Raw genomic sequence first — 27,221 nt, forward strand, 5'->3', positions numbered from 1 at the left:
TAAAAATAGATGCTTTGTTAAACCCACATCAAAGAGGCTCTTATCTCTTTGGCAAGGTACTGCTTTACGAAAAGTTCTCCAGTATTCTTACAATAAGCTTTTATAATGTGTTCCCATTCCCCAACCCAAATGATAATTATAAAATAAATACTGCAAATACTGCTTATAACTTTATAAATAAAATGTAAACTTCAAATACTTTTCTTGAACAACAAAACAGCAATGCATTAAGTAGTAAATTAAACACAAGGCAAATCAAGAAATAACATAAAAACAACTTAAGAAATACCACACAAAGCCTCAATATTTACTCATATGTTAAAGGCAGTCATGTAGAAAGAAAAAAAAAAAAAACTTTTTTCCCTTAGCTGAAGCATTTTAAAAGGTCCACCTTCTTCAAAGAAGGCAATAGAATATGTATTGTGACAGGTAAAAACCCTGTACCTCTTGTCAATATTCAAACACAAACGATATTTAAGAAGTTTTAATTCAAATATTAGCAATAAAAAATCTCACATATTCTTAGGATGCTAAGTAGTCATTTTATCCCCATATCCACACTGGTATACAACAAAGGCATTTACTAATGCGTAAAGCTTCTTGTAAATTGCCTGTGTTGTATAGTTTTCGTGTATTAATGCACTGAGAATAAATTGTTAGGCTTTGTGCGTTTTGTTTGTTTTGAAGGAGACCTGCAATACTCTGTCCCCAAGGCGGTATCCATTCAAGCTGGCTATTGCCATGGCTGCCTCATCATAGTTTGTCATAGTCACAAATCCAAAGCCTTTGCACTTGTTGGTGTTAAAGTCACGGATGACCTTCACATTGGTTACTGCTCCGAAGGGTCCAAACATTTGCCAGAGGATACTCTCATCAGCATCAGGGGCCAAGTTGTATACAAAAATGCACCATCCAGTTCCTGCATGTCCAGGGATGTTAATTCCAGCCAAACTGGTCATTCCATCAATGGTCATTGGAGGAAACCTACTAAAGAACGGGGAAAACAAAACAGAATCATAAAGTATGATGTCCACAGAAAATCCCAAAGAAATTTCAAAATAAAAGAGAAAATTATACAGGGCTTTTCATAGCATGAATATGTTTGCCAGACTAATAAGGTAACACCATAAATATTCCCCCACCCCCCCCAACTGCACAAATAATATGTACAATACTATACACGAGTAGGTGGAAGAGTGCTAGGTCTGTCTCAGATTAAGTAACACAGAAAAGCAAAAGAAAAGCATGCCACAAAACCAGTGAGGATTAGTAAATCAAACTGAAACGGGAATTCCATGAACCGCTAAAAGGTTTGTCTCTTTCATGCAAAATGCACCAAAATGAACAATCTCAGCTGAAGTCTTAACATGCAAAAATCCAAGGTAAGTCTTACTGAAAAAGCTGGAGTATGCAAAATGCTTTACGTTAATTTGGTTATTATGAACCTAATAGTCCTTTATTACCTCTTTACTCCATAAGCCATGTTGAGCAGATTGTCCAGCCTGCAAAACATTTAGGAAAGTGTTCAGTCTTCAGACTTTTCCACCCTTTAATCTTCAGGAAAGCTGGTATACTACTGCCACATCCCTTGCACCGTACAGAATCTCATGCAAAGTTAAAGTATCACCACTGAAAGAGCTGTGGCACCTTATCACACCTGATACAGTTAGCGAACACAAAACAGATGTTCTTGTGTAGTATCCACAACCATAACTAGTTCAGTTCAGAAAATGCACCACTACCAGCCACAAGTTCAGTCCAAGTCAAAGACTGTTAGCACGAAGTTAGTCAGTGACCACCTCAGTGACATTTCACAGATTACTAACTTGTTTTGGATGAAGTCTTTACTGAGGCTTCTGACAGTGTGCTGACTTGAATACCCAAACAGACGCATGCTTTTGCAGGAGTAAAATAAGGTAGAACGTGAACTGCAAAAGAGATTTTTAATTTTCCTACTCTTTTCCAGAATAAAGTGTTTTTACAATATATACACACATATATATTAGACTGTAAGCTTTCTCCATGTATATCTTCCCTCACCTTCCCCCAAGATGCTAAACTGCAGTATGCACTCACAGCTCTAAAACCTTTGGAATTACCTAGCCAATACCCAGAACATGCACTGACTACCAATCCTATTACTTATTCCTGAAATCCCTTGAAGTGCTTCCCTGAGAAAACTTGTGCCCTAAAGAAGCTCTAGTTTCTTTCTGGCAATGCCCAGACATGTGAAGCAAAAGTCTTGTTAAAGGTTCTCTTCAGAACTCCACAAAACAGAAGCTTAGATAAAAAGGTACATCTGATTTAGTTTTTAGCTTACAGCTACCTTACAGATCTGTATCTTATTGTGATTTCTCTCCAGTAATGAGCTATATGATTTAAGAACCATTACTGGTATAGAGAATTCAAATTCAAGTGCTGCAGTAGTGGAACTACAGCTGTGCACAAAAAAAACCTGGAAGAAAAAAATATTTGTCCTTGTTTGCAGCTAAGTAAATGTCTCAAACTACAGAGCATTATGATTCTGCAATGAGCAAGGTTTGCAGAATGCACTGACAAGAAAGTAAGCTAATGAACACCTAAAAGAGCAAAAAAAGAGGAAGTTAGAAAACTTGGTGTGGATGACAGGTCTAATGTTATTAACATTTGGGGTTGCAGAGGAAGGTGAAGAGTTCCAGAAACATGACCATTTACAGGTCCTTGCTGTAGAGCAGTTGGCTCAGGACTTCATACAGTAGTGATATAACCATAACAGTTTTCATCAGTTACCTGGACGACTTAAAAATATTCTGGAAAAATTCTCATGGGCATTCACTGGAAAGATGCTTTAAGTTGCATATCCTACAGAAACTGAAGAACAAATACATATAGCTGCTTCTGAAAGTCCAGGTCAAGATTTTTCAAGAAAAGCAGCATTGTAGTGATCCCATCGTTCTTCACTACTGAAGTTTATGCTATATTCAGGCCTCTCTCAACCGTTAAACACAGACAGGGCAACTGCTTTAGGTAATTCTGTCCAAAATGTGAACAGCTAAGATTTCTTGCAAGTGAAAGACATGAAAGATCTGAAGCATTGGTGCAATCTAAACTACATAGTCAGCAACAGAGCTGGAATGCTGCAACAACAGCAAAGCAAAGACCTAAAAAAAGACAGATTTCCCTTTACAGACATAAAAATTTAAAATCTGGCAAGGCTGTCCCTTTTAAGGTTGTCTCTTTTAAACAGAAGCCTGAAAGCTTTCCCAAAAAAATAGAAAAATCTGGTTTTGTCTGCAACCCTAGTTTTCTCTTGACCAGTCAGTTCAAGCTTTTCTTCCTTGCACATCGATGAAAGTGAGAAAAGTATTATTCTCTATGGTGGTTTGGGTGGATTCACCCTTTTGGCTTGCACCCTGCAGCCAAACACAGCCTGCTCTCCCACCTTCCCCACCCCAGGAAGTAGGGGAGAGAACTGGAATCTAAACCACAGTTATTCTAACTACTAAGAAGAAAATTATCCTAGCAAAAACCAGGACACTCTCCCTGCTATTCACTACAGACTTGGTACCTACTCAGTGCTTTTTGTCACCTTTATACTTTTAAGTGGAGCAAATCACAGTACCTCTTAAGATTGTTTCAGGCACCACTTTACACTTAGTATCTCAGAAAAAAACAACTTTCCAGGGAAATTTAAATAGGCATTCATAACATTAAACATTAATTCATTAAACAAAAACAAAACACAAACAATCAAATAAAATTTTTAAGGTTCAAAGTCGAATGTTGCAGCACAGGGGTAGTCTATTGCAATTACATAACTGCAAAGAACTTCAGGTCTTATCCAAAGAAAAACGCTCCACAAGTTGGAGAGTTTTTACGAATCACGATAGATCTACCTGGAGCATCTGTTAAACACAGACGCTATCTAGCCAGTATCAGAGTAATACTGAACACAGCCGAGTATCTGGGAACAAGCACACTCAGAAGAACTCAAGGAGTTAGCAGGCCAGACTCGCCAAAATATGCTGAATGCTGTAACACACAGGCTGTACAACAGCTCCCTCATGATCTTATTTCATATAATGCACTTGGGTCCATCCTGCCAGTGCAACTTCTGCCCCTGTGCTCTGCCTATGGAACAATGGCAAGCCTACTTGTATTCAATATTTAGCACACTGCTTAAATTAACCTTTTTAATACCTAAGAAATGGTAAGAAAATCCACCAAGTAATGAATAAAATTGTTTATCCCTTCCCTTAGCACAGAAAGCTTACTCTAGCCCTGACCTTCACACCTGTGAGACACTTGCAGCACGTAAGGCTGAAAAGCTGAAGACAAGAACTCAGAAGTTCTGCCAGAAGTGCAGTCCATGAACTCTGAACATTCAGCCTAAAAGTGAAGGTAGCCAATGCACAGCTTTTGAAGTTTGGTGTATTCTCTTTGAAGCAAATTGCCAGCTGATTTTATTTCTTGAAAAATAAAACAGAAACTGCTTTGAGTCTATTACTGTTTAACATATGCCAGTCACATATCCCAGGGCAGAGAGTGGGAAGAAACAATCAAAATAACTGAAAAAAATTCAAGGTACTCATGAATGTATAGAATACAGTGTTTGTTTCACTTTGTTCTCACCATCTGTCCTTTTCAATACACTAAATATCACATGGAACTGTATGGCTGTAGTTTCAACGTGATGGGAACATATACACAAAAAACGCATGCAGAAAGTATTTGAGTAATCTTCGTTACAAAAGTTTGCAGTAAGAGAAAACAAAGTGGGGCATGCAGAATTTCAACAACTGACTAGGAAAAAACTGAAAGCCAGAATGGGGAGGAAAGTTAGGGGGTGGAGAAGAAGAGACCGGCTGTGGCACACCATACGGCTAAGAAGAAAATTGAATTGCCTAGGTCAATGTTAACTGAATCAACTTGCACATTAATCAACAATAACCCAGGAAATTAAAAATAACCTTTAAAAAGGGATTTTTCAGTGACTGTACAGAAGAAAAAGATGTAATCTTGATTCAACTCTAAGTAGGTTTATTAGATACTGAAATGCTGTCAATAGGATGGAATCCACTTTTGCTTTTAGCTGTATTGTAGGAGCACAGCTGAAGTTCAACATTTTCATGTGTTTCATTTACACACAGAAACCGGATGAGCAGAGAAGGGTAAGAGTGGAGGGAAACAAAAAAGCCCATGGGAACTTGTGGCTTCCAGCACAGTTGCACACAAGTATGTATTTGACTCACCTAAAACGTTGAGCCTGCTGAGCTAGAGGTGCTGGATACCTTCTGTTTGGAGAATGGTACAGCTGGGAAAGGATGGCCTGACTGGTTTTTTGGCTTGGATTGTTAGCAAACTTTACAGTGATGGGCTCTGTGGCACCTGGAGGTTTCTGGCCATTCAAGCCCTTGATAGCTTCTTCTGCTTCAATTCGCTTGTCAAACCGGATAAACCCCACACCTCTTGATACCCCTGCACAGGGTGAGGGAAGCAAAGGAAGCATATAATAATTAATTCAGAGACTATAGAGTATTAGATGTTAACATTTGATTTTCATAGCCAATCATTACATTAGTGGCCAATTGCTGTGAACATATAATTTTGAGCTTAGTAGAAATGAGCTTTTGCTACAAGCAGGAACACAGAGTAGATTACTTAAACATAGCAGACCAAAGCACAATTCTAAAACAAAGCAATTTTGTGGGGGATGAAGGCAAACCCAGAAGTAGCTCCACTGTAACTTCTGTTCAGTTCATACAACTGCAGAATCTAAAAATCCCAGAAATTCTGTAAATCATAGAATGGTTTCGATTGGAAGGGACCTTAAAGATCATGTAGTTCCAATCGCCCTGCCATCAGCAGGGACACCTTCCACTAGACCAGGTTGCTCAAAGCCCCATCCAGCCTGGTCTTAAACACTTCCAGGGAGGGGGCATCCACAACTTCCTTGGGCAACCTGTTCCAGTGTCTGACCACCCTCACAGTGAAAAACTTCTTCCTAATATCTAATCTAAACCTACCCTCTTTCAGCTTAAACGCATTTCCCCTTGCTTAGTCATCTGCTTCCCATCAGGAAGAAATGGCTTACGTTCTCCTGCAGCAGCCCTTCAAGTTTCCTTTGGAGCAAATATGCTGAGAGGATGAAGAAGAGAGTGCAGGTTCTAGATTGAAGTAATGGGAATTATGGTCCTGTTTTAACAGTCCATCGTTACCTCTCCGTAAAAGATTCAGCTTCAGCGCACCACTATACTTATGTAGGTATTATTTTTGAGGGGAATTTTTCTTGGGCCATAGATCCTTCCTTGATATAGAAAAGTCAAAGACAACATGCAAGGGGTTCAGCAAGTGCTTATGGAAGCTCTTAGAAACTTCACACCTCAGGTTTATACTGTGGCTAAAATATAAACATATTAGGTGTCAATAGTTGAGCCAATTAACATTAAAGCTACTACAGTCAACACCAGTTAGTTGCACGCTTTGTTGTAATATTCCTAAATCCATTTAGAGTCCCTCTATATTTTGGTTCATGAATAAACAGACAAGTTAGACACCTGTACTCACCTGATAAAGACATTAACCACAAAAAGTGTACTCTATTCATAAACAATGATGATTTAAACCATCAAAGTGACAACGAGCAGGCATAAGAAAGCTTTGAGGAGGCAAATGTCACAGCTTCAACTTTGCATTTTTTGTCTGTCAGTTTGTGTCACAACCTTATTATTCACACCATTTTGAGTCTAACTCTTCCAAATTACTAAGAGGGAAGAAAGTTTAAACCTGAACAACAGTCTATGCCAGAGAACTCCTGTGCACATACTAGGATTAATGAGTACTTAGAATTACAGTACACATTCAAAAGTTTAACTACATTTACTTATTCAGCCCATTTATCAGATCTCACGATTTCTATATATGAATACACAGGAACGTACTGTAAATAGCTATTTATTTCACAAACACTGGCAATCTGACTTACAAATCCACTGCTTCTAAAAATTACTAGCTGGCCTTCAGCTTTCCTTTCCCTGCCTCTCTACACTCACCAATTCACTATTAAAACACTTCATAAGTATTACGTATCGACACTGAGATTTCTGTTAACACAATGGAATTGCAAAGGAGTTCATACAAGGGACTCTACGGGTCAGTCAAGTGTCACAACACTGGCATGCACAATCCTTTCAAAGTAAAATAATTTGAGAACTTCGTGACCTACAGCTGAAAGCTGTTTGCCACCCACAATGACATCTGATTTTTGAAAAGGTACAACTACAAAAAAAAATGCAAGCTAACTTATTATTCAGGGAATAATTATGTGAGTAAATCAATACTTCTGCCCCACACTCCCAGTTTTTTGGGAGACTTGGGAGAGCCCTGCTCCTTTGTATTTTGCTTTGCAAATTCGATACCTCTGTCATATATTTGGCTTTTCATTTGATAGCTTATTTTTGGAACAGGCTTGCTGGAATCAGGTAAGGTAACAAATTATAAAGTTCCTCAAGATCAGCCATTTGAACCTGCAAAAACTCTTCAGTCCAAGTCTCGAGAGTAATCACAGTGTCACTGAAACCCAATCACTGGTTAAGACACATACTGCAACAACGCAACTGACCTGCTAGAGCTCAGATCTTTAAGGCACTGCTAAGCACAAAACAAGGAACTCAAAGTTCGTGTTCTTCAGTGTGTCCAAAGTTAATGAGGCAACCTTGAAAACAGTCTTAACAGCAATTACCAGTCTCTGGGTCTTTTGTAATCCTAGCCTCAGAGAACCAGCTGTGCATTTCTGCATAAAATTTTATTTTTATAAAAAAGTGTTTAATAGCATTTCATAAGGCACACAGGGACTATTTTTGCGCAGCAGCTTGGTAAGTAAGATTATAGCAGCTGTGAATTTATCACAAGCCATGAAACAGGCTTCAAACCTGCACCTTCAGGGTGGAAATGACTCAAGCTGGCTCAGTACACTCCACAATCTATTTTTGTCCATGCATATTTATGAACAATTCCAGCAGAAAATTGCATTTTCTGGCCTACATACACCTTTCATACATTCTAGAGACAAGACTATTGTACTGAAAGGTGAAATATTTTTTAAGCTGCCAGTCTAAAAATGAGAGGATGTGCCAAACTGTCTACTTACCAGTGACTTGGTCAACCAGAATACGAGAAGTAATAATGCGTCCATACTGGGAAAAGAGCTGTTCCAGTTCTTTCTGTGTCATTGTTTTTGGAAGTCCACTAACATACAAATTTGCATCTCTGATAGAAGCTGAACTTGGTCGTGCATAGGAAACCTTCCAAAAAAGAAAGTAACAAAACAAAACAGAAATCAAACCCTTTAAAAACAATTGAAATAGGACAGTGTTCTGAGACCTTGAAATGTTTAAGGGCAGCCAGAAATTACCCTGTAAAGCCAGTTAATTGGGGTTTTTTTGGTGCTGGCTTCTGTGAAAACACTGAAGAAATGCAACACAGACCAAACAGGAGAAGGTGACTACACGAACTTATATATAATTTAAGGAGCACTTTCAAATAAAGGAGAAAAGCTAGATGCACATTTCGGCAAGCCTTGGTGGAGAAAGTGTTCTCAGCTTGCTCTAAGATTAAAAAGACAAATTTAAGAAAATTCAATAATGTTTTCCTTTCATAATTGAAAAATATAAGGAATAAAGATTTAACTTTCATATCTAGGTCAAAAACACAGAAAGACAGTCCAAAGCACTCAGAGGTTTGCAAGTGTTTTTCAAGGGCTGTGCCCTTTCTACACATGTTGAGCTTGCTATCAAATGGCATACAATCATTCGCAAGGTCAAGATAAACTCTGCTACATCACTTTCATAGGTCTAGGGATGAATGGTAGACATAGGAAAGCAACTTGCATTTTGGCTGTTCAACAGCTTGACAATTTCTGCAACAGATGTCTTACAACCAAATATTATGTAACAATGAGTTTCTCAGGTCCTTTTGGACAGAAGCTTTTACCTGCTGCCTCAAAGTGTCAGTCAGAAATATTTTATTAAGGTTATCAACTAGATTCTTCAACCCTTGGGACACATGATACAAAAACAGCATGTTGAGGAGTTCAGTATCTCCCACTGAAGTCTACACAAGTGGTTTGTCATTAGAGGAAAGATTAGAACAGAACACCCATGCTTGTGAAACATGACAGGACAAAATACTTCATTGTATTGTACAAAATGTAAATGTAAAAAGGAGCCTCAAGAAGTGGTCAGATTTATCTCCTTTCCTTCCCTCCCTGCAATGCAGCATCAGCCAACTCTGGGCAGCTGGAACTTAACTCTGCAATACATCTTTTGCCTAATCCTTTGACTCTTCTTTTCAAGTCCTCCCCCTGTCTCATTTCCATGCAGATCAGTAGACTCTTAAGACTCTTGTGGAAGCAAAACAAAATAGGAACTTGAGATAGAACATCCCAGAGACTAAACAAGCTGTACCCTGAACACCACTGTGATCATTCAATGTTCTATCTAGAAGCTTTGTTCAAGGTATCTTCCAAAGCTGGATGAACAGCACTGACCTACAAAACTTGTAGCTGTCCAAGATCCAACTTAGAGTCCCGAGAGGCACAGTTCCTTGGTCATTTAATGTTTTAATGTGAGAGCCACACAAGAGTTAAAGACCTGTGTTCAAAGTGCTGGTCTTCTGATCTCCCACACAGGCAGCTGAAAATAACCTCAGACTTTTCTCCTAATTTCTTTTTTTTTTTTTTTTTGTGAAGATGTGCAAATTTAATTGTTATAGAAAAACTGGCAGTGTCCAGTTTTACAGAAGGAATGACAGAATTTCCCAGTTTCCATGCAGTTTGCTTCAACTCCAGTAAAACTGCATTGAAGAACAGTTAATCTTCCACTGAAGCTGAGTCCACTGAACTAAAGATTACTTAGTCCTTTCTTCTACATGTCCTTGTTCTTTTCCTGAATTTCCCCCCCCCCCCCCCTTTTTTAATATTGTTATTAATATGGACTAGGGAACTGTCCCAGAAGAATATAATTAAAGTTACCACCATCAAGGTACCAGGTAGAAAGCCACAGACCCTTTATCAAAAATAGATTCAGTGTCTATGATGCTAAGTGTAAAAAATTAAAAAAAAAAAAAAAAAGACCCCACCAAATAAAAAATATTACTGACATGGCAGGAATCTGCCGTGTGATTCTGGACAAGTCTTCCTACCTCAGTTTCCCATGTCACAGGGAACTCTTCTATAATCCTGTCACATATGATGGGTATTTTCCAGTATGTTAAATCTGGGTTTGTTTGGGGGTTTTTTCAACTTTAAAAATGTCTGTTCTTTCTTGTGATTTTTTCCAAGATACAGTGCGAACAGAAAACAGTAGTTCGTTTTGTAGACTAGCTGCAAATTGATAAATTAATTTTCTATTCTGACTTGATTCTTGCCATTTCAGTCAACATAGGATTATTTCTAGAAGACAAAATCAACTACTAGCTACAGTCAGATTTACACAGAAATGTTCAGGACTTAAGTGCCTGTAACCTGCCATAAGAAGCCTCTCTAATTATCAGAATTGTAGTAGTAAAAATCACTATGGCCACTTTGCAGCATCATGAGTAATTTATCCATATACTATGCAGCAACACTTCAAATTATAGCGATGATGGAATCTTGTAAACTACTGGAAACAAGACAGCAGATAGTTAAGTGTTACATGAACAGCAGTTGTGCTCCTGCACATGACAGAATACTTGATTTCCAAGAGCCTTTCACAAGGTAGATGAGAAACTTAACATTTCTTTCAAGTAAGGCAAATACATAATTCCCATTCTTAAAACTTGCTAGAGTAGATTCAAGTCCAAATCTCATCAGCAACATTACCTCTTTCAGAGGAAGAAAGTAAAGGAGAGATCCTACTGTTGTACCATTTTGATGTTTTTGTTTAACTAAACATGCACCTCTTTAGATGAATATTTGCAAAGTCAAGGACCACAGGTACCAGTGGAACTACAGAAATAAAGATGAGGGGAACGTGCAGTCTTGCAAGTCAGACAAAGAGAAGAGGACTTCAGGTACCAGCTATACAGCAGATTCTAACACATCTGAGTCAAGTGACTGATTTTGCCAGTTCTGTGCTGAAGGGTTTAACACCACAGTTTTGTAAAAGATTTTTTTTTAAATTGAAGTGGTGTATCTGCTAGCAGTACACAGCTGTGCAGTCAAAGCCTAATACTTCCGAGTAGTACTTGAAACTAAATCCTTCTTTTATTCCATGCAGTCAGCTCTCACACTACATACACTCATAATTGAAAGAACAGTTTCTACATCTTGACTAATTTTCCTACTCTTCCACAGGCAAAAGTATACACCTATCATATTCCCAGGTGCACAGAGTCTGGGAGGTACGCTGCAGAGACAGGAAAACAGAGTAAGACTTGCCTCTACTCAGCCAAAGAGGGAGCAAGGACAGTGATGGCTATCCAAGTAGAAGAATACAACAGCTATGGAATGAAATAACTTGCCCAATCTGCCCACTCGGCTATGAGCTTCTTTAAGAAATAAAGCTCCAAGCCACACTTGACAGGACAACCTTAAGGAAACCCAAGACCATAGAATGGAAACAGACTGTCTACGGGACAGGACAAAACAGAATCAAATCCTGAGTGATCAAAAACCAGCAGTTCTGAACAGCTGAGCCAACGCTTGTTTTCAAAAGGAAAACTTCCAACCCCTCCAAATTTAAGTCTACATGGTAGGAGGGGACATCAAAAAAAATCAATTTTTTAACTGAACACAATGAACTGTTACTAATGTAAAGTCTGACATTAGTGGAAGCAGGGGAGGACAGACACTACTTATAAAGTAGATGAAGAAAGATGTATAGCTGCATGCATCACTGGCACATCTCCAGTTTATCTGTCAGTTTTAGTTGTCTCCAGAATTCAGAATCGCTGAGAACTGTTCTATCCAGTTTTATTTAAGCTGTCAGACACAAGTTTTTCTTTCCATATGCACTTGATCAGGTTCTCTGGAGAGAAGTCAGAATTCCTGGGAGTGATCATCAGCTAAAGAAGGAACAAAAACAGTGACTTTTCTTTATATTCAACAAGAAGGGTATAAAACTGCTGGTCAAACAACATTTCAGTACTGAGAAACTCAAAAATACCCTCATGGTTTGCTGAAGATTAAGGAGTTACTGTGGACTTCACATTAGCTTTGAACTCAGATAAAATACCTTTTACTGGGCTGTTTTCTAAGCATGTATGCTTGCTTGCAAGGACTCAGAACAGAGGTTGCAGAATGTAAGCCTCACAAACGCCTTTCAAACAAGATAAAAGAAATCTGTATAAACAGAAAATACCAAAGGTCTGCCAAAATCCCTACGCCATACTTTCATGGTGCTACTGTTTTCCCAGTCTCCAAACTATCTAGACTTTGTTCTAGAAGCAGTTTTATAGATTTTGACAGATTAAGTAACTCCATTTTCTAAATAATCTACTGCAGTAATTGAATTTCTGATTCAACACATTAGACAGAACAAAACCGAGGAATTACAATGTAAACAGAAATAAGAGTTGTGTTCTTTATGAAGACACACATAAAAAGCCAAGAAAAGCCCTAAATCAAATAAGTGACCTGTAAGGCAATGCTAATACCTAAACCTACTTTCCCTCCTGGTCAGTGATGCTAACGTAGGCTATAGGTAAACAACGAATTCACAAGGTGTGCCTGAGCTGCAGTTCAAGTTCTGTAGTGCTGAGAATGAAATGAAAATTCTCCCTTTTCACCGTACATCGCCCTGGTAATCACCACAGTCAAACAGCACCAGCATAGATATCACAGTTCTCACAAAGCGAGCTGCTAATACAGCTTTATAGGCCTGGAAACCATGCTGATGTCCCTGCTCACCATCTCCAATGACTGAAGCATCACCTCCAAGCCAAAGGCTCACCCTAGAACGCATAAAATCAAGCAAGCACAAGATCAGGCACAGGTGTCTGGGGGCCTACTTGGGTGAAAAAGGGATTGAACTCCAACATAAAACCAACAGGTACAAGATGTGAAACCAGGAATATGGTGTCCAATTGTGCAGGGATGAGGTTAGGAAAGCTAAAGCCCACCTGGATTTGAATTTGGTGAGAGATCTAAAGGGCAACAAAAAAGATCTGTACAAATATACTGGCAACAAAAGGAAGACTGGAGAAAACATGAACCCATTGTTGAATAGGGCAGGGAAACTTCTGACCAGGGACACAGAAACAGACAGGATACTTAGTACTTTCCTTGCCTCAGTCTTTACCAGTACAACTGGCCTTCAGGGATCCCAGGCCCATGAGACAGTACAAAGTCTGGAACAAGGAATGCTTACCCTCAGTGTAGGAAGATCACACTGAGGAATACCTGAACTGCACAGACAAAAGGCCATGGGGCCTGAAATGTTGGACCCACAAGTGCTGAGGGAGCTGATGGATGTCATTATTGATGGTTGCCTTTGAAAAGTCATGAGGAACAGGGGAGATTTCCGAGTAGTGGGAGGAAGCAAGTATCATCCATCTTCAAGAACAGCAAGAAACTCTTTCTCTCTAGGCATCCACAGGCCAGTCAATCTCAGCTCAATCCCTGGAAAGGTGATTGAGGAAATAATCATTAAAGTTTCCTCCAGTCACGTGAACAACAAGAAGGTGACTGAAAGTAGTCAGCACAGATTTATAAAGGGGAAAACAAGTCTGACCAACCTAATAGTCTTCTACAATTCATGACTGCCTTAACAGACAAGGTGAGAACAGTGGATGATATTTATCTCAACTTTAGTAAGACCTGACACTCTCTCCCATAATATTCTCATGAAGTGCACATTAAGTACATCTCATGTACTTAAGCACATAGTAAATAAGTATTAAGTACGTACTAGCTACGTAGGACAGTGGTGTAGACTGAAAACTGGCTGAACTGCCAGGCACCACGGGTTGCCATCAGTCACTGGTCTCCATCAGTATTGGTCATCATCTTCACTAGTGATGTGGATGATGGCGGAGAGCGTACCCTCAGAAACTTCACAAATGATACAAAACTTGGAGGAGTGGCTGATAGGCCAGATGGTTGTGCTGCCATCCAGAGAGACCTCAACAGACCACAGAAGAATCTCAAAGAAGATTAACAGCAGGAAAAGCAGAGCAATAATCACATGTACCAGTACATGCCCAGAGTCGACTGACTAAAAGCAGCTTGGCAGAGAACCTTGGTGTCCTGACAGACAGCGAGTTAATCAGAAGCTAGCAGAATGTACTCTTGCAACAAAGACAGCTTACAGCCACCTGAGCTGCATTAGCAGAAGCATTACCATCAAGTCAAGGGAGGTGATCCATCCTCTCTGCTCAGCACTGGTGAGACACTTCTGAGGGGTTGTTTCCAGCTCTGAGAACCCCAATACAATACAGATATTTACAACTAGAGGTGAGTTCCGTAAAGGGCCACAAAAGTGATTAAGGGACTGGAGCACCTCTGATGCAAAGAAAGTCAGAGAGCAGGGATTGCTCAGACTGGGGAAAAAGCAGCTCAGCAGGATCTGAGCCATAAAAATCTGATTAAGGGAATAAAGAAGATTGAGCCAGACTCTTCACTGTAGCATCAAGTCAAAGGACAAAAGGCAAAAACTGAAACACAGAAAAGTTCATTTGGAAATTGCATATAGATTTCATGCTATAAGACAACACCTTTTCGTGGTAAAGGGTGGTCAAGCATAGGAAGAAACTACTCAGATTGTGGAGTCTAACCCTGGAGATGTCCAAAACCAAACCGGACACAGGCCTGAGCAATCTGCTTATGGTGAACCTGCTCTGAGCAGGGGTTGGGGCTAGAGGTGCCTTCAACCTCAGCCATTTTGTGATTCTGCAACAAGACATAACAAATCTTAAGGAAAATCTTTGAAATGGACCTCTACCCAGAGTGTGGAAATAATGTAAATCAAGTAGTTAAAGCCAGGACAGAGGATTCCCACTCAGCCTTTTGAAACCAGTAGTTTCCTCCCTATTCCTTCCAAGAGGAATTCAAAATAGAGACACTGCCTTCCAATAGGTAATTTGCACTGTTGGACATATGCTGTCACATATCAAGGATATAAACCTTGAGTCCCTCAGAAGAGGGGAAATCCACAAAAAAGTTTGTCAACTTACTGCAAGTTTATACTACAGAACTGGTATCTGTCAAGATGTAAAACAACACCTGCAAAACTTCTCTCCCTTTTCCTCTGTCAAATAAGTAGGAATTCTTTCATGGCAACAGTCAATCCAGTGATGTCTACTGCCCATAACCTAGCTGGTAAATGCTATTTGGAATAGAGTTTGACACAGCAGTCAAGGCATATACTGAATGCAATTTAAAGCAAGCAGGTAAATGAAAGCAGTAAACTCGATCCAGTAGATACCACCATTAAAAGTTCAGATTCACTGTCATTCTCTTTAAATTCTTGAAGTGTGTTTACAAGGTATTTTTCACATCTAAGAACATACACCAATCACAAATCACCAAGCATGGAAAGCATCCCAGGGACTAATCCTGTATCCTAACTGATGGATACTGGCATTTGGGCAGATTAGTCACAGGAAAAACATATATCAAACTGAAATCAGTACTTCATTACCAACATCCAAACACTATCTCTAGCCATCTTGCTGAGCACCAGAAGTTCTGGCCAGATAAGAAATCTGAAAGAAACATAGAACTTCAGAAAACAAATGTAACTGAAGTTTGACTTTCTTTGGCAAAACATTACTAGTGATCTGTGATAACTGCAAGTCAGCATCATGAGAGAAAAACAAGGACACCACAAAATGTTACTGGTATAAAGGAATTAATTCCCATGCAAAAGAAGCTTGGCTAGAGTACGGGATATATAGTTTCTATGCATTATTGATGTCAAAGTCTAGCTGTTTCACTTGTGATACAGATTTAAAGCAGAGACCTTCCCAATTCATATCGCTATCTGTACTCTGTCAGTTTGCTTGTTCAGTAATTACTTGCCAGTAGTTCTAGGTTCAGTCTATTCAAACAATATGCATAGGGACCGAATTAATAGCTGTGTTAAAATATTACTTCCATACCTACTTCAAGAAGTGAATATTTAATAGATAAATATTAAGGTTATGCAATGTCAAAACTTCTGAACACAGTGCAAGTCAAGAAGCAGTCAGAAAGCCTACAATTTTAAATATTTAATGATTACACATATTACAACAGCACTGAACACAGCTACTCTAGAGACACCAATTTAAAAACAGTTTTACTGGAATTTTCCACTGTAGTTAGTAGGAAAGACACTTGTCTCTAGAAGTGCAAACATTACACCAAATTCAAGTATTTTCACTGCTTTAATTAATATTTCATTCTTAACATCAAGATGAACTGATTTACAATTTTCCTATCAAAACTGTGAACATTAGCAGATTAAACATAGAAGTTGCCAAAAAGAATAAAGAGACCCAGTCCTTACAAATTAATATTTCATTTTCTTACTATCTGCTACTACCTCTAGGCACCTCAGCACCATACTTTATCTTGTAGCTTATTACTAGTATAGAGGGCAAACAACGTGTTTGTATTACCTACAAGTCTTTAAATCTGAAATATTTATATGTTAAAACTAGGATTTCAATAAATGCTTGCATTCAATGACTTCCAGGGTAAACTGTGAGCTTAGAACACTGTCTGGATAGTATCTGGTTCTTTTAAAATGCATGCTTCAGTGAAAAAAAAAAAAAATCCAAATAAATTACCACCCAGTCTATGCAGATGAAAGTGGGTTAAACCTTCTTGCAAACCAGACAGATTTATATTGGGAAGAGGAATACATTAGGAATATATAAACTGCCTTGTCAAGCACAACAAACCAGCAATGTTCTCAGAGACCATTATGCCAGTTAGCACAGTGCTGAAGCTCCAGTTTCTCTACAAGCTTCTTATACAAGTAGGTGTAAAAAATGTTCAAAGTGATTACTGACAGTCATAGTAGTTCACATAAGCATGACTTAGGAATAAGTATTCCAACATAGGAATACATGTATTTTATAAAGCTCTTCCTTTGAACTAGAATAATTTTATCTAGATAATACAAATTTGCCAAAAAGCTGTACGCTAAACACACCACACCATACCTACTAAGACTCACAAATATGAACACAGCATTTTTTTTCTCCCCAACTAAAAAACTGTAACAAAGGCATGCATCTTCCAAAACTAAGGAATGACCTCTCTGAAGGTAACTTCCATTAAAATAAAGTGAAGTCTCCTTACAGATGTAGTCTCTTGCAGCTTTTGATACGTAACTGCTCACAGGAAGGTTTTCAACCTTTACATATTTGACCCTTTCACTCTTGTGCATGTTAGTGCACAGTATGGACACTGGATATAAAGTCTCCAGCATCCGAGGCTTTCACCAATTTTCAGGTTAGTTACTGGACAGAGAGGAGCATCACTGATACAACGAGTACAGGAGCTCAGAAAGATTTTTAGTTTCATTCCTCTTTGATCCTGTTTCCGTATTTGACTCTTGTCAGTCAGGAAACAACCACCACAGCCACTTGTGCTACTCTCCTGCTGCACAGCCCACGCTCACCCTGCTTTCCAGAAGGCAGCAAGTCAAAAGCCCTGGCTCTACAACAAAGCTACGAAACTGAGACAGTTGCTCAGGTTATTTGCATCAGCATTATATCTAAGGAAAAATCTGGTTTCAATTCTGGCTCTAAATCCTAGCTCAGCATTTCAATCCACTCTTCCCTTTCACCTTCACCACTTCCTCAGAACAAGACGTGATTTAGTCATTATTAAAGCATAGGCAGCAGCAAGTTCAGCACAGCAAAGCAAGTTTTAAGAGAAACTCAGACTATAAGTGAGTCTTGTCTGGATGAGAAGACTGATGAAGGCCTAGGACAGCAGTGAGACAGTAAAGACAATCAGACTGAGAAGCTGAGAAAGTCCGTAATTAATTCTTGAGATGAAATTTTTTTCTAAGAAAGTAGAGGATTTTCCAGTCTGGGAAGCATTTTCTCCCAGTACTATTCCTAAGGTTATCTTGAAATGAAGTACTAAAATACCTCCTTGTGAAGCCAAGATCTCCTCCCATATGCTGAAGACTCACTGTGTAAAGTACCTGAGTACCATATCAACATAGGTAAGATGAACTTTACATCAGTAAGTCATCAATTCATTTTCCCTGTCACCATCAAGCCAGCTATTATGTCATGAGTTTTCTAATAAAACATGGCCAGCTTTCATCACTAGGCAGGAGCAATACTGATCAATAATGGTATCAAATTCAATACATGTATAGCAGTAACAGGCCTGATCACAGTTACAGTTTCTAAAGAAACTTTTTTAATGGGTCCTTCCCTTCCTCCACCCTATGCTGAAAGCACCCTGCTAGATGGATTGATTCCCTTCGCTTTAGCTTAAGGGAGCCTTGATTCTAGCTCAGTCTCACCCTTGGTAACACTATGTGATTCAAGAGAACCATTTTTCATTCAGAAAAAAGCGGTAGGCATGATGTCGGAAAATGACATCTTTATATTTCAGGTATTCTCTGTGTAGCAGTTCCCAGTAGTTAAACTGGTTCCAGAACAATTTATACCCCTGGCTCTCTTACAAGCCAGAGAAAACTAGCAACTAGAGTTCACCATGTGTCTGACTCAGGAAGCAAGGACAGATCAAGTCAATCTTGCACTTAAGAAACCTTGTAATCCTGGTATCTTGTATGTTTGCATGGTTCTACCAGCTCTCTGAAAATATTTCTCAGAAGCATCAGTGACATGGATTAAGAATATGCCTTTAGAGTCTTAAAACAAAAAAAACCCTGAAACCCTGACAATTTTTCATGGCTAGACTTTGAAAAAAGTGAAAGCCATGACTAAAGTCAGCAAAAGAATCTTTACAGAGCATGTCACAGTACCAGGTAAGGACTTTTCAACATTAAAGAAAAAAAGTCTTCCTAAATTTGCTTTTGGCCTGGTTTAGGCTAAGAGCCAAGTGTAAAATGGTAGTACAATGTATTTTGAACATGGTCAGCTTATGCAAAAGCTGCATTTGTGTTCTTAGAAAGACAGAGTGAGACAGAAAGAGCAATCAAGCCAGAGGACACCTCTGAACCATGGTTAGCAAGTTCTGCAAGGATGGTTCAATGAATTTTAGATTAAGTGTCCACAGAGGTTGACCTTGCAAAGGGTGAACTGGCTTTCCTTCTCTGTTTCCTCCTACAAGCACTGATGAAGACAAAAGGGGCTGTTTGCTGCAAAGGTTAAGATCAGAAAGGACAGGTATGATGGGCTTTAAACTGCATTATTTCCATTTGAATTTAAGTTAATTCCATAATCTTCAGGTAATTCTAAACACATATTACTTTAAGAACAGAGTGGATGAGAATAACTGAAATACAGAATTAACCATATAGTCAATTAGCTCTTCTCCAACTTTGACACTGCACTTCATCTCCAATTGTCAGCTTTTGTTCCTAGCTCTTGACTGCTCTTCCCCCCCCCGCCCCATGTTTTGTTTCTCATTTTTGTGTTCGTTTTCTTCTCTTCTGTTTTTCTTTACTAGATTCAAGGTCTATTCATTTCCATTATACCAGCATTCCCTTATGACAGCCTTCTTCCAGGACAAATTTAGACTTAAGACCAGTCTTTGTATATGACAGAGAGCAGAAGGACCAGGACTCTTCCTTAAGATTTAACTGATTAGGGACAGCACCTGTTCAAAGATGAAGGCCTCATAAAACCGCTGCTGTATGTACCACAAAGGAACACCAGAAAAAGGCTTTCACAAACTTGGTCTGAAGCGGATATGAGGCCCAAAGTGCAATTTGGTGAACAGCAGTAAATTTAATAGTACATGTCAACAACAGAAACCAACTGGAAATCCTGCTCTAGGCAAAAACAGAATCAGAGGTTTTCCCAGAAGTGCTCCAGATTGTACAACAGTTTACCTATATTATCAGAAGTTTCACATACTACTTTAAGAGAAGGACAATAATTAAATTCACTGACCTCTTTCTACACTAAAATAGGAGATGACAATTATGCACTACAGTCACAGAACAGAGATTCTGCTGTTTTTCCTTTAAAAGGACTAATACAGAAGAACACTTAAATTTGCAGTTGTAATTATCATTGTCTCTTTAAGAATAAGAAATACTTAACTTCGAATTTAAGTACAAAGAAAAGATAAGAAACAAAAGGAAATGCAGTCTCCAAACAAACATTTTCAGTTTCTTACTTCTCACTTTCTAATAGTCTCAAAGTCCTTCCTCCATATTTTGTTTCCTAGTTCTGATCTGACAAACACTGCCTCCCCACTCATGCCCAATCAGCGAGAAAGAGCACCCAAAATTGCAGACACTTTCAATAAAAAACACGCATACCATTTTATACTTTAGAGGACAAGAGGACACAGGTAATATCCCACCCTCCACAGGAACAATACAAACAAGATTAAAATCTCAAAAGAGCAGACCCCAAATCTCCTCCTGTTTTTGGAGCTGACATTGATCTGTTCACAAGTTTTCCCTTTTTCTGAAGGAAACAAATATACTTCAACTTCTCTGTGTTTGTGTCTAGGGAGCTGCTGCTGCTGCTGACAGGGACACTAGCAAGTACATCCCTTGGGTCTCTCTTGCATTATTTATTCCACAGACACACCTTACAGAAATGCACAAAGCATATCCATTGCCACTTACAGTTACCACTTCACTGGAATATCTTACAACCTTCAGAAAAAGCTATTACTGCATGGATAAAAGACAACTAGAGTCAGTATTTAATTAATATGTAAAAAAAACCTTGAGAGCCACTAGCTGAATAAAGGTCAGTTTGTCTCAACACTTCCATAATTTCAAAACTAAGTGTAGCCATATTTTGAAGTACTAAAAGCATTCTTATGAAGAAAATTATTTGTACTTAAAAAAGAATCCAGACACATCTCCATGCCTGGCATTTGCAGCATTCTGGACCCATGCGGAAAGCCATATCCTACTTTGAGGAATTTGCATAGCATGGGAAGGGCAGAGGGCAAAGATGCATCATCATTCTCGGGAGTAACAAGCAGGTTTTTGTTGGTTTTGTAGGCTTTTTTGCTTGCTTAGATCTTCGCTTCTGAGTAATGCTTACAGTCTTTCTTTAGCTCCATATAGTACTGCAGGCCCCCTCTAACATCTCCATTTCTGTGTCAGAACCCACCCCCCTACGCAAGCTCAGAAAGGACCTTACTGCACTACTGAGGTTTCTGGTGGCAAACCTGCTCAGCAGTCTTGGGGTGAGCTGCATTTGCCCAAGGATCCCCTGCCCTACGGAAAGCAAGGACAGACTCCTGCAAGAAACCCCCATCAGCTGCAACACAGCACTTGGGGTCCAAACAGAAAGCCATGTAGTTGCTGAAGGTCAGCGTAGCACGTTTTGTAGTTCAGTCTGACACACACTGTTATTTTCCTTGGAGTGGTTAGGCATTAATGAACAAGCATGTGGCTGTAATGTGGTTTACAAGAACTGACAGCAATATACATTCAAAACCGATTCTTCCTCTCAATATTATTCAGCAACAAAAACAAGCAGCCAGCTTAAGCTGGTTAAGTAACATTCAAAGTCTGAAGGGATTTGAATTTCAGTAAAGAACAAATTTTACCTAGGGGTGAAAAGGCTTGTGTGGGGTGGGGAGGGGGTTTAAAATGGAAATGCTGTCAAAGCTTTAACTGTAACATAGCTAAAAGATTGTATAATTACCATTTATGTAACTCCTCCAGAAGTTTAAGGGAAAAAACCACCACCTTTACCTTTGTTCCAAGACAAATTGTTCTTCTGCTACAGTCCTGAGGTATTTAATTACCCTGTCAAGACCACTAAATGGTCTGGCATCATGCCTCCTCTTTCAATCTTTGCTGATTGATAGCATCAGTTAAACTCACCAGCTTTAATTAAACCTCCAAATAGGATCCCCTTTTGCTACTCACTAGATCAATGTTCTTTAGTGCTCCAAGAAAAAAAAAAAATCAAGAAGGTAAGGAGGGTTTCTCTCACCTTCACAGCTCACTTGCCTCTGGTATTTTAATAGACTTTTTACACAACTCATATTTCATTGCTCCCCAGGGATATTAGTTAATGAAAAAATTACTACAAAAATGACACTACCAAATTTTCCTCTATAAGTACCAAAGGTGAAGCCAGGAACAATCTCAGTCTTTTACCTGCTGCACTAACTCAGAAATCAAACTAGCATTTTTTTTTTTCTTACTATTTTGTTATTTTCCATTAAGTGTACACAGTGTTTTCAAGACTACTGTCACAGGTAGAAGTTTGTAAGGGTGGAGATCTCGAGCAATTGAGTTAGAGGATAATTCCTTGAAAATCAATCTTACTGTAATCTAAGTAATGACTGAAGGCACCATGTAAAATTGCATTGCATAATGCCAAGTTATAAGGACACTCTGCTTCAGAGGACACTAATGAAGTTGTGGCACATCCCTCACTTCAAGTCTTCCCTTGCTGTACTGCAACTCTTTGGGCATTTGTGAAGCTGACAGTTCAGTATTCACTCTTCTACTGAAGTCATAACTAGCTCTTCTCATTACACAGCTTTCTACAGCAGAGCAGTTAACTAGATGATGATAGCAAAGTATGACCTTTGCGTTTCTAGCCAAAAAATTTGTCAAGCTTAATTCCAACAGGAAGTTGGCAGAGTGTTATATATTTAGCCTGATTTTTTTTTTTTGGTTTTTTAATATATGCAAAGCTCTAAATAAGTGGGAATAAAACCTAGAGATTTAATACTTCAGATAAAATATTTCTTAAATCTCTATTCCCCTGACAGGTGATAATTACCCATGTAAACACCCTAATAGTCCAAAGAATTTAAAGAGGAAGGAATCTGACTAAATCTGATTTTTAAGAAGCACTAGCTAGGTGAAATACAGCTAGATAATCAATGCCATCTTATGAAAAAGGACAACTCCTAGGCCTCTAGCCTGGACGAACTATTTTCTTTTCCCTCTCCAATGCGTATCTGCATACACGTATCACCAGCATTAATAAGAAAACTGTCTGCAAATTCCCACATGCAGACACTCCAGCACTTCAGGCCCTCTCACACTGGAGACCTGGGGACAGGAGAGCAGGAAGCTCCTCAGCCCCAGCTCACCTGGCAAAGGAAGCACAAGCATGGCATTATTGTCATCTGTGATATTCTCTTAGCAGCTACAATCCACAAAAGAGCACATCCATCATTCATGCAGTCTAGCATCCACAGAGAAGAGCCAAAAAGATTTTCCTGTGCCCTCCTGTTACCCCTAATCTAGGTAAAAAGCTGTCTCCTACTCAGCATCTTACACAGGTCTATGCCAGTTAAACGATAAGCCATTCTTTTGCCCACTCTTTAGACCGGGAAGCATATTACACTTCCTTGTTAATGCAGAATTCTTTTACACCATACTGAAAGATATTCCTGTTCAGCTAATCTCACAATAAATTCATTTGTATCTTTTTATTTTGAAGAAGTTTTTCCCAGGAGCAAGGGGAGGGGGAGCCACTGAAAATTCCCCCCTCCCAAGCAGAAGCCAAGCCAACAAAATAGACACTGAATTTCCTTATTGGTATGTGCAAGTCAGTGACTCTCATATGCTGTTTGCTCCTCCGAGTTTTCCACATTTGGAAAGAACTTATCTTTCCAGGACAATCCAAATGAGAAAAAAAGTCATGTACAAGCAAGTGGGTAAAGAGAAAAATCACTCCAGGCACAGAAATCCACATTTTCACTGCCTCTCAAATAGAACAGAGACAAAGTGCTTTCTAGCAGCAGCTTCTTCCAAAAGGGAAGCCACAGAAAATGTTTTACTTCTTCTAAGATACAACTTGTTTTCACACTAAAGTTGCATAATTAAATGAAGCCCAAACTTTATAGGCTACCTGCAATCCAAGTAACCCTGTTTACACTGCAAGTAAGCCATAAATTATACCAGAGGGCACCTACATATATTGCCTAGCAGAGGAGGGTTCAGTATCTAACACACCTGGACATGCCTTCAACATCAATGCATACCCACTCCACAGTTTTAATATTCAGCTTAAATCAGAAGGCAACACTACTGTCACCAGGTTAGACAAGACTAAGATTGCTATGACTTGCTTTGGATGTATGGATCTGAAATTTGGTTAAGATACTTAGCAAACAGTTCAACAAAGTATTCCATAAAGCATTTCACAGGATTATGTTCTTTTTAAAAACCTATCAGGTAATGGGTTTTAATAACGCTACCCATACAGAAAAACTTCAAGCCAACATTTTGCAAATTCACCTTTTCAATATATTTTATTTCAAGAAAACAGTAGGTGGCATCCCCTTAGGGATCAGAGAAATATATGCAATGACTAACAGCCTAGTACAAGAGCCATGGATCAGAGGTATGTGTTGTGGCCTCAATCTAGAACATCACACATCAGGATCAGAACAATGCCCTCAAGTGGGAATGCTCTCAGTTCTGCCACAATGTGAGGATCCATCACCTAACCAATGGGGATCCTTCCACTTTTATAGATTAACAGGAAACAAACTCTTTCAACCATCAGTCTAGTGAACTACTCAACACTGCTACAAAAGTCCCCAAAACAGAGAGAACAAACATCTAATTCTTTTTCTTTTGAAGTCAAAATATTCACTAACACTATCCTATCCCATAATTTTTCCTATGAAGGTACATATAAGTCTCAATGGCATCCATTTTCTAAACTTGAAAGTAAATCTAAGGGTTGGATTCTGAGTTTGCCAGATTTCCGCCCCCCCACCAAGTGCAGTATCAGCTCTGGACAAATAGGAATACTGTAGTCTATGAACCATTAAGTAGTTTCCGCAAAGGTCCTGGCAGCAAGATCTCAGAAGTGACTCCCTCTACCCCAGACTGCACCCCTAGAGGCAGCAAAGGCTTCAGACATCAACTTCACCTTTACTTAGTATTGCCTCCAGGCTGATCTGTAATGTAAATTATAAAGTACTTCATAGTAGGCTGGGCATTTCTATTAGTTCACAGGTAAAGACAGACCCTCTTGGTAACTCTGCTTTCATGTCACTGGCACAGAGACATCTTAGTTCTTTTAAGAGAAGTAACTGTCCAATATACAAACACCTGAGTCTTAAAACATATTAGGGATCCCAGGGCCTCTGTCCCTTGCAGTGTGGAAGGAGGTAAAACCAGGCTCTTCAAACAGCTTGGGAGAATCCAGTCACAAAAACTTGTCCAGAAACCTAGCTTATGTCCAAGAAGGAACAAGGGTAAAGGAGAAGGGAGTAAAGCAATTTTTCCCCCCCTCAAGTAATGCACAGACACTGAAAGATGCTGCTGAATTTAAATAGGGCTGAATGTGGGTAGCTAGAGTTACCTGTGACATGAAAAAGTAACATTTACAGAAGCTTTTTTTCTGCCTGAACAGAAATGTTATTTTGGTGAAGCAGTCATCATTTCACCTTGTGAAAACTCAAATGTTTCAGATTTCTTTTAGCTAAGGACATCTAAGGCACAAACCCCTGAAAATTGACAAATAAGCTTTAGTTTCACTGCAGTGGCCACTGTCTGGTATTGCTTGTAACATACAAGTCTACTTTCATATCCTGGGAAGGCAGGAAAGGAAAATCACTACTGTCATCACCCACATCTAGCTACTCCATTTTCAGGTTTTTTCCCCCCACAGACTTTTTTTTACAATCATTTTTTAGTTGCAGAAATACAGTGACTGTCTGCATTAATCACTTAGCAAGGTGCAAGAGGATTAAAAATTCATATACTAGCAACAAAGTAAGTCACTGGAAACCCCCTTAAGGGATCATTTTGTTTTGGGAGATCTGTCTTGATCCTCTGTAACACCATTTTTTGCCTGGCCATTTAGTCACCAGAACTTCCAACTTACCATCCTAGAGAGATGCATTTTTTATTTGTCCAAGATATTAAAATGCAAGGATACAGCGTACCTGCAACACTACTGGAACTCAAACCCATTCCCTTTCCACCACCACCCAAAAGACAGCTTCAAAAAACAAGGAGCATGAAACAACTTCCCTCAATTTCCCCCCAAAGCAGAAAATGGGAGAGACTGCCTGTGTGCAAGAAGGGGCACACAGGGAAGTTTCTACAGCAAAGCATCTATCCATGTCTTTCATACATTGTTATTGTGAGCAATGATTTACCCTTAATACACCTGTTTCAATATTCAGTTGCAGTTTCAAATACTGTATTCCATTTTATTAAATCTTATAATTGCTTTTTAAGTTCAAACCTTTTTACAGGTGAGCTTTATCTTATGGCTCAATTATGATCCTAGTAAGAGGGCAGTCACCATCTAGGTGATCAGCTAGCAAACCCTGCTGTGTAATGAGGAGGAATGGGCTGGTTAGAACATGGATTGGCTTCAAGCACCAACACCTGTGAAACAAGTCTGCATTCCCTGATAAATTTTATTTCACCTCCTCTCTCAAGATTTCAGAACCGAAACAATTACTCAAATGCATATCCTAACTCTTCTAATAATGGAATAAGACAGTAGATGAAAAGGTAACTCAAGATTTCTCCTTCTAGAAATTCAAGAAACTGAATTTACTAAAGAGGTGCAGCAGCTAGAACACAAACAAAAAATCCCAAACTTTAGAGACCCAGAGACTAGAGCCCTAGGAGTCCAGTAATTCATAGATAACCAAAATAGTTACTTCAGCCTTTCATTTTAAGGATTTGTAAGAGAAACAAGACACTAGTAACCTAAAAAAGGGAATATTAATAAGCAAGTTATGCAGTTTTATTTGAGAAAATAAGTACAAAGCACATAGTGCAGTGTTCAGACTACATGCAGTATTCTATTTCTCCAACTAAAGCATACGACAATTTCTCAGCTAAAACAATTCAAACTCACATCAAAAATGTTGCCCAGTGAATAAAAACCCTGTCATCTTCTACTCTTAATCATAATCTAACTCTCTAAATCTAAACAAAGGACTAACCCTGTTACATGGGGAAGTTGTGGTCTATTCTACCGACACTAGCTGAACGCTTCTATTACAACTGGAAACGGAAAAAAAATCATGCGTCTGATCAACAGGAAGTCAAAACACTTCAGTTTCCTTAAATCGTAATTAACACTACTACATACCTTTATGGTTTTAGTTTGAAGCCTCAATCCATTCAGAGTGTTGATTGCTTTTTCAGCATCCTTGGGGTCAACGTAGTTCACAAAACCATAACCCAAGCTCTGTC

At 39.0% G+C, this 27,221-nt stretch overlaps 1 protein-coding gene across 1 annotated transcript; it reads right to left on the reverse strand.

The window, feature by feature from the left end:
• LOC104519634 (ELAV-like protein 2) lies at nucleotides 1-27,221 on the reverse strand (the record flags this gene model as incomplete). The annotated part of the gene is made up of 5 exons (XM_010166958.1): nucleotides 1-984; nucleotides 1,464-1,502; nucleotides 5,232-5,457; nucleotides 8,129-8,282; nucleotides 27,118-27,221. Coding segments are annotated over 5 exons (851 nt in total), but the record flags the coding sequence as incomplete, so codon positions are not given.

This window comes from Antrostomus carolinensis, unplaced genomic scaffold (assembly GCF_000700745.2).
Source record: "Antrostomus carolinensis isolate BGI_N321 unplaced genomic scaffold, ASM70074v2 scaffold40410, whole genome shotgun sequence".
In the NCBI taxonomy this organism is placed as follows: Eukaryota; Metazoa; Chordata; class Aves; order Caprimulgiformes; family Caprimulgidae; genus Antrostomus; species Antrostomus carolinensis.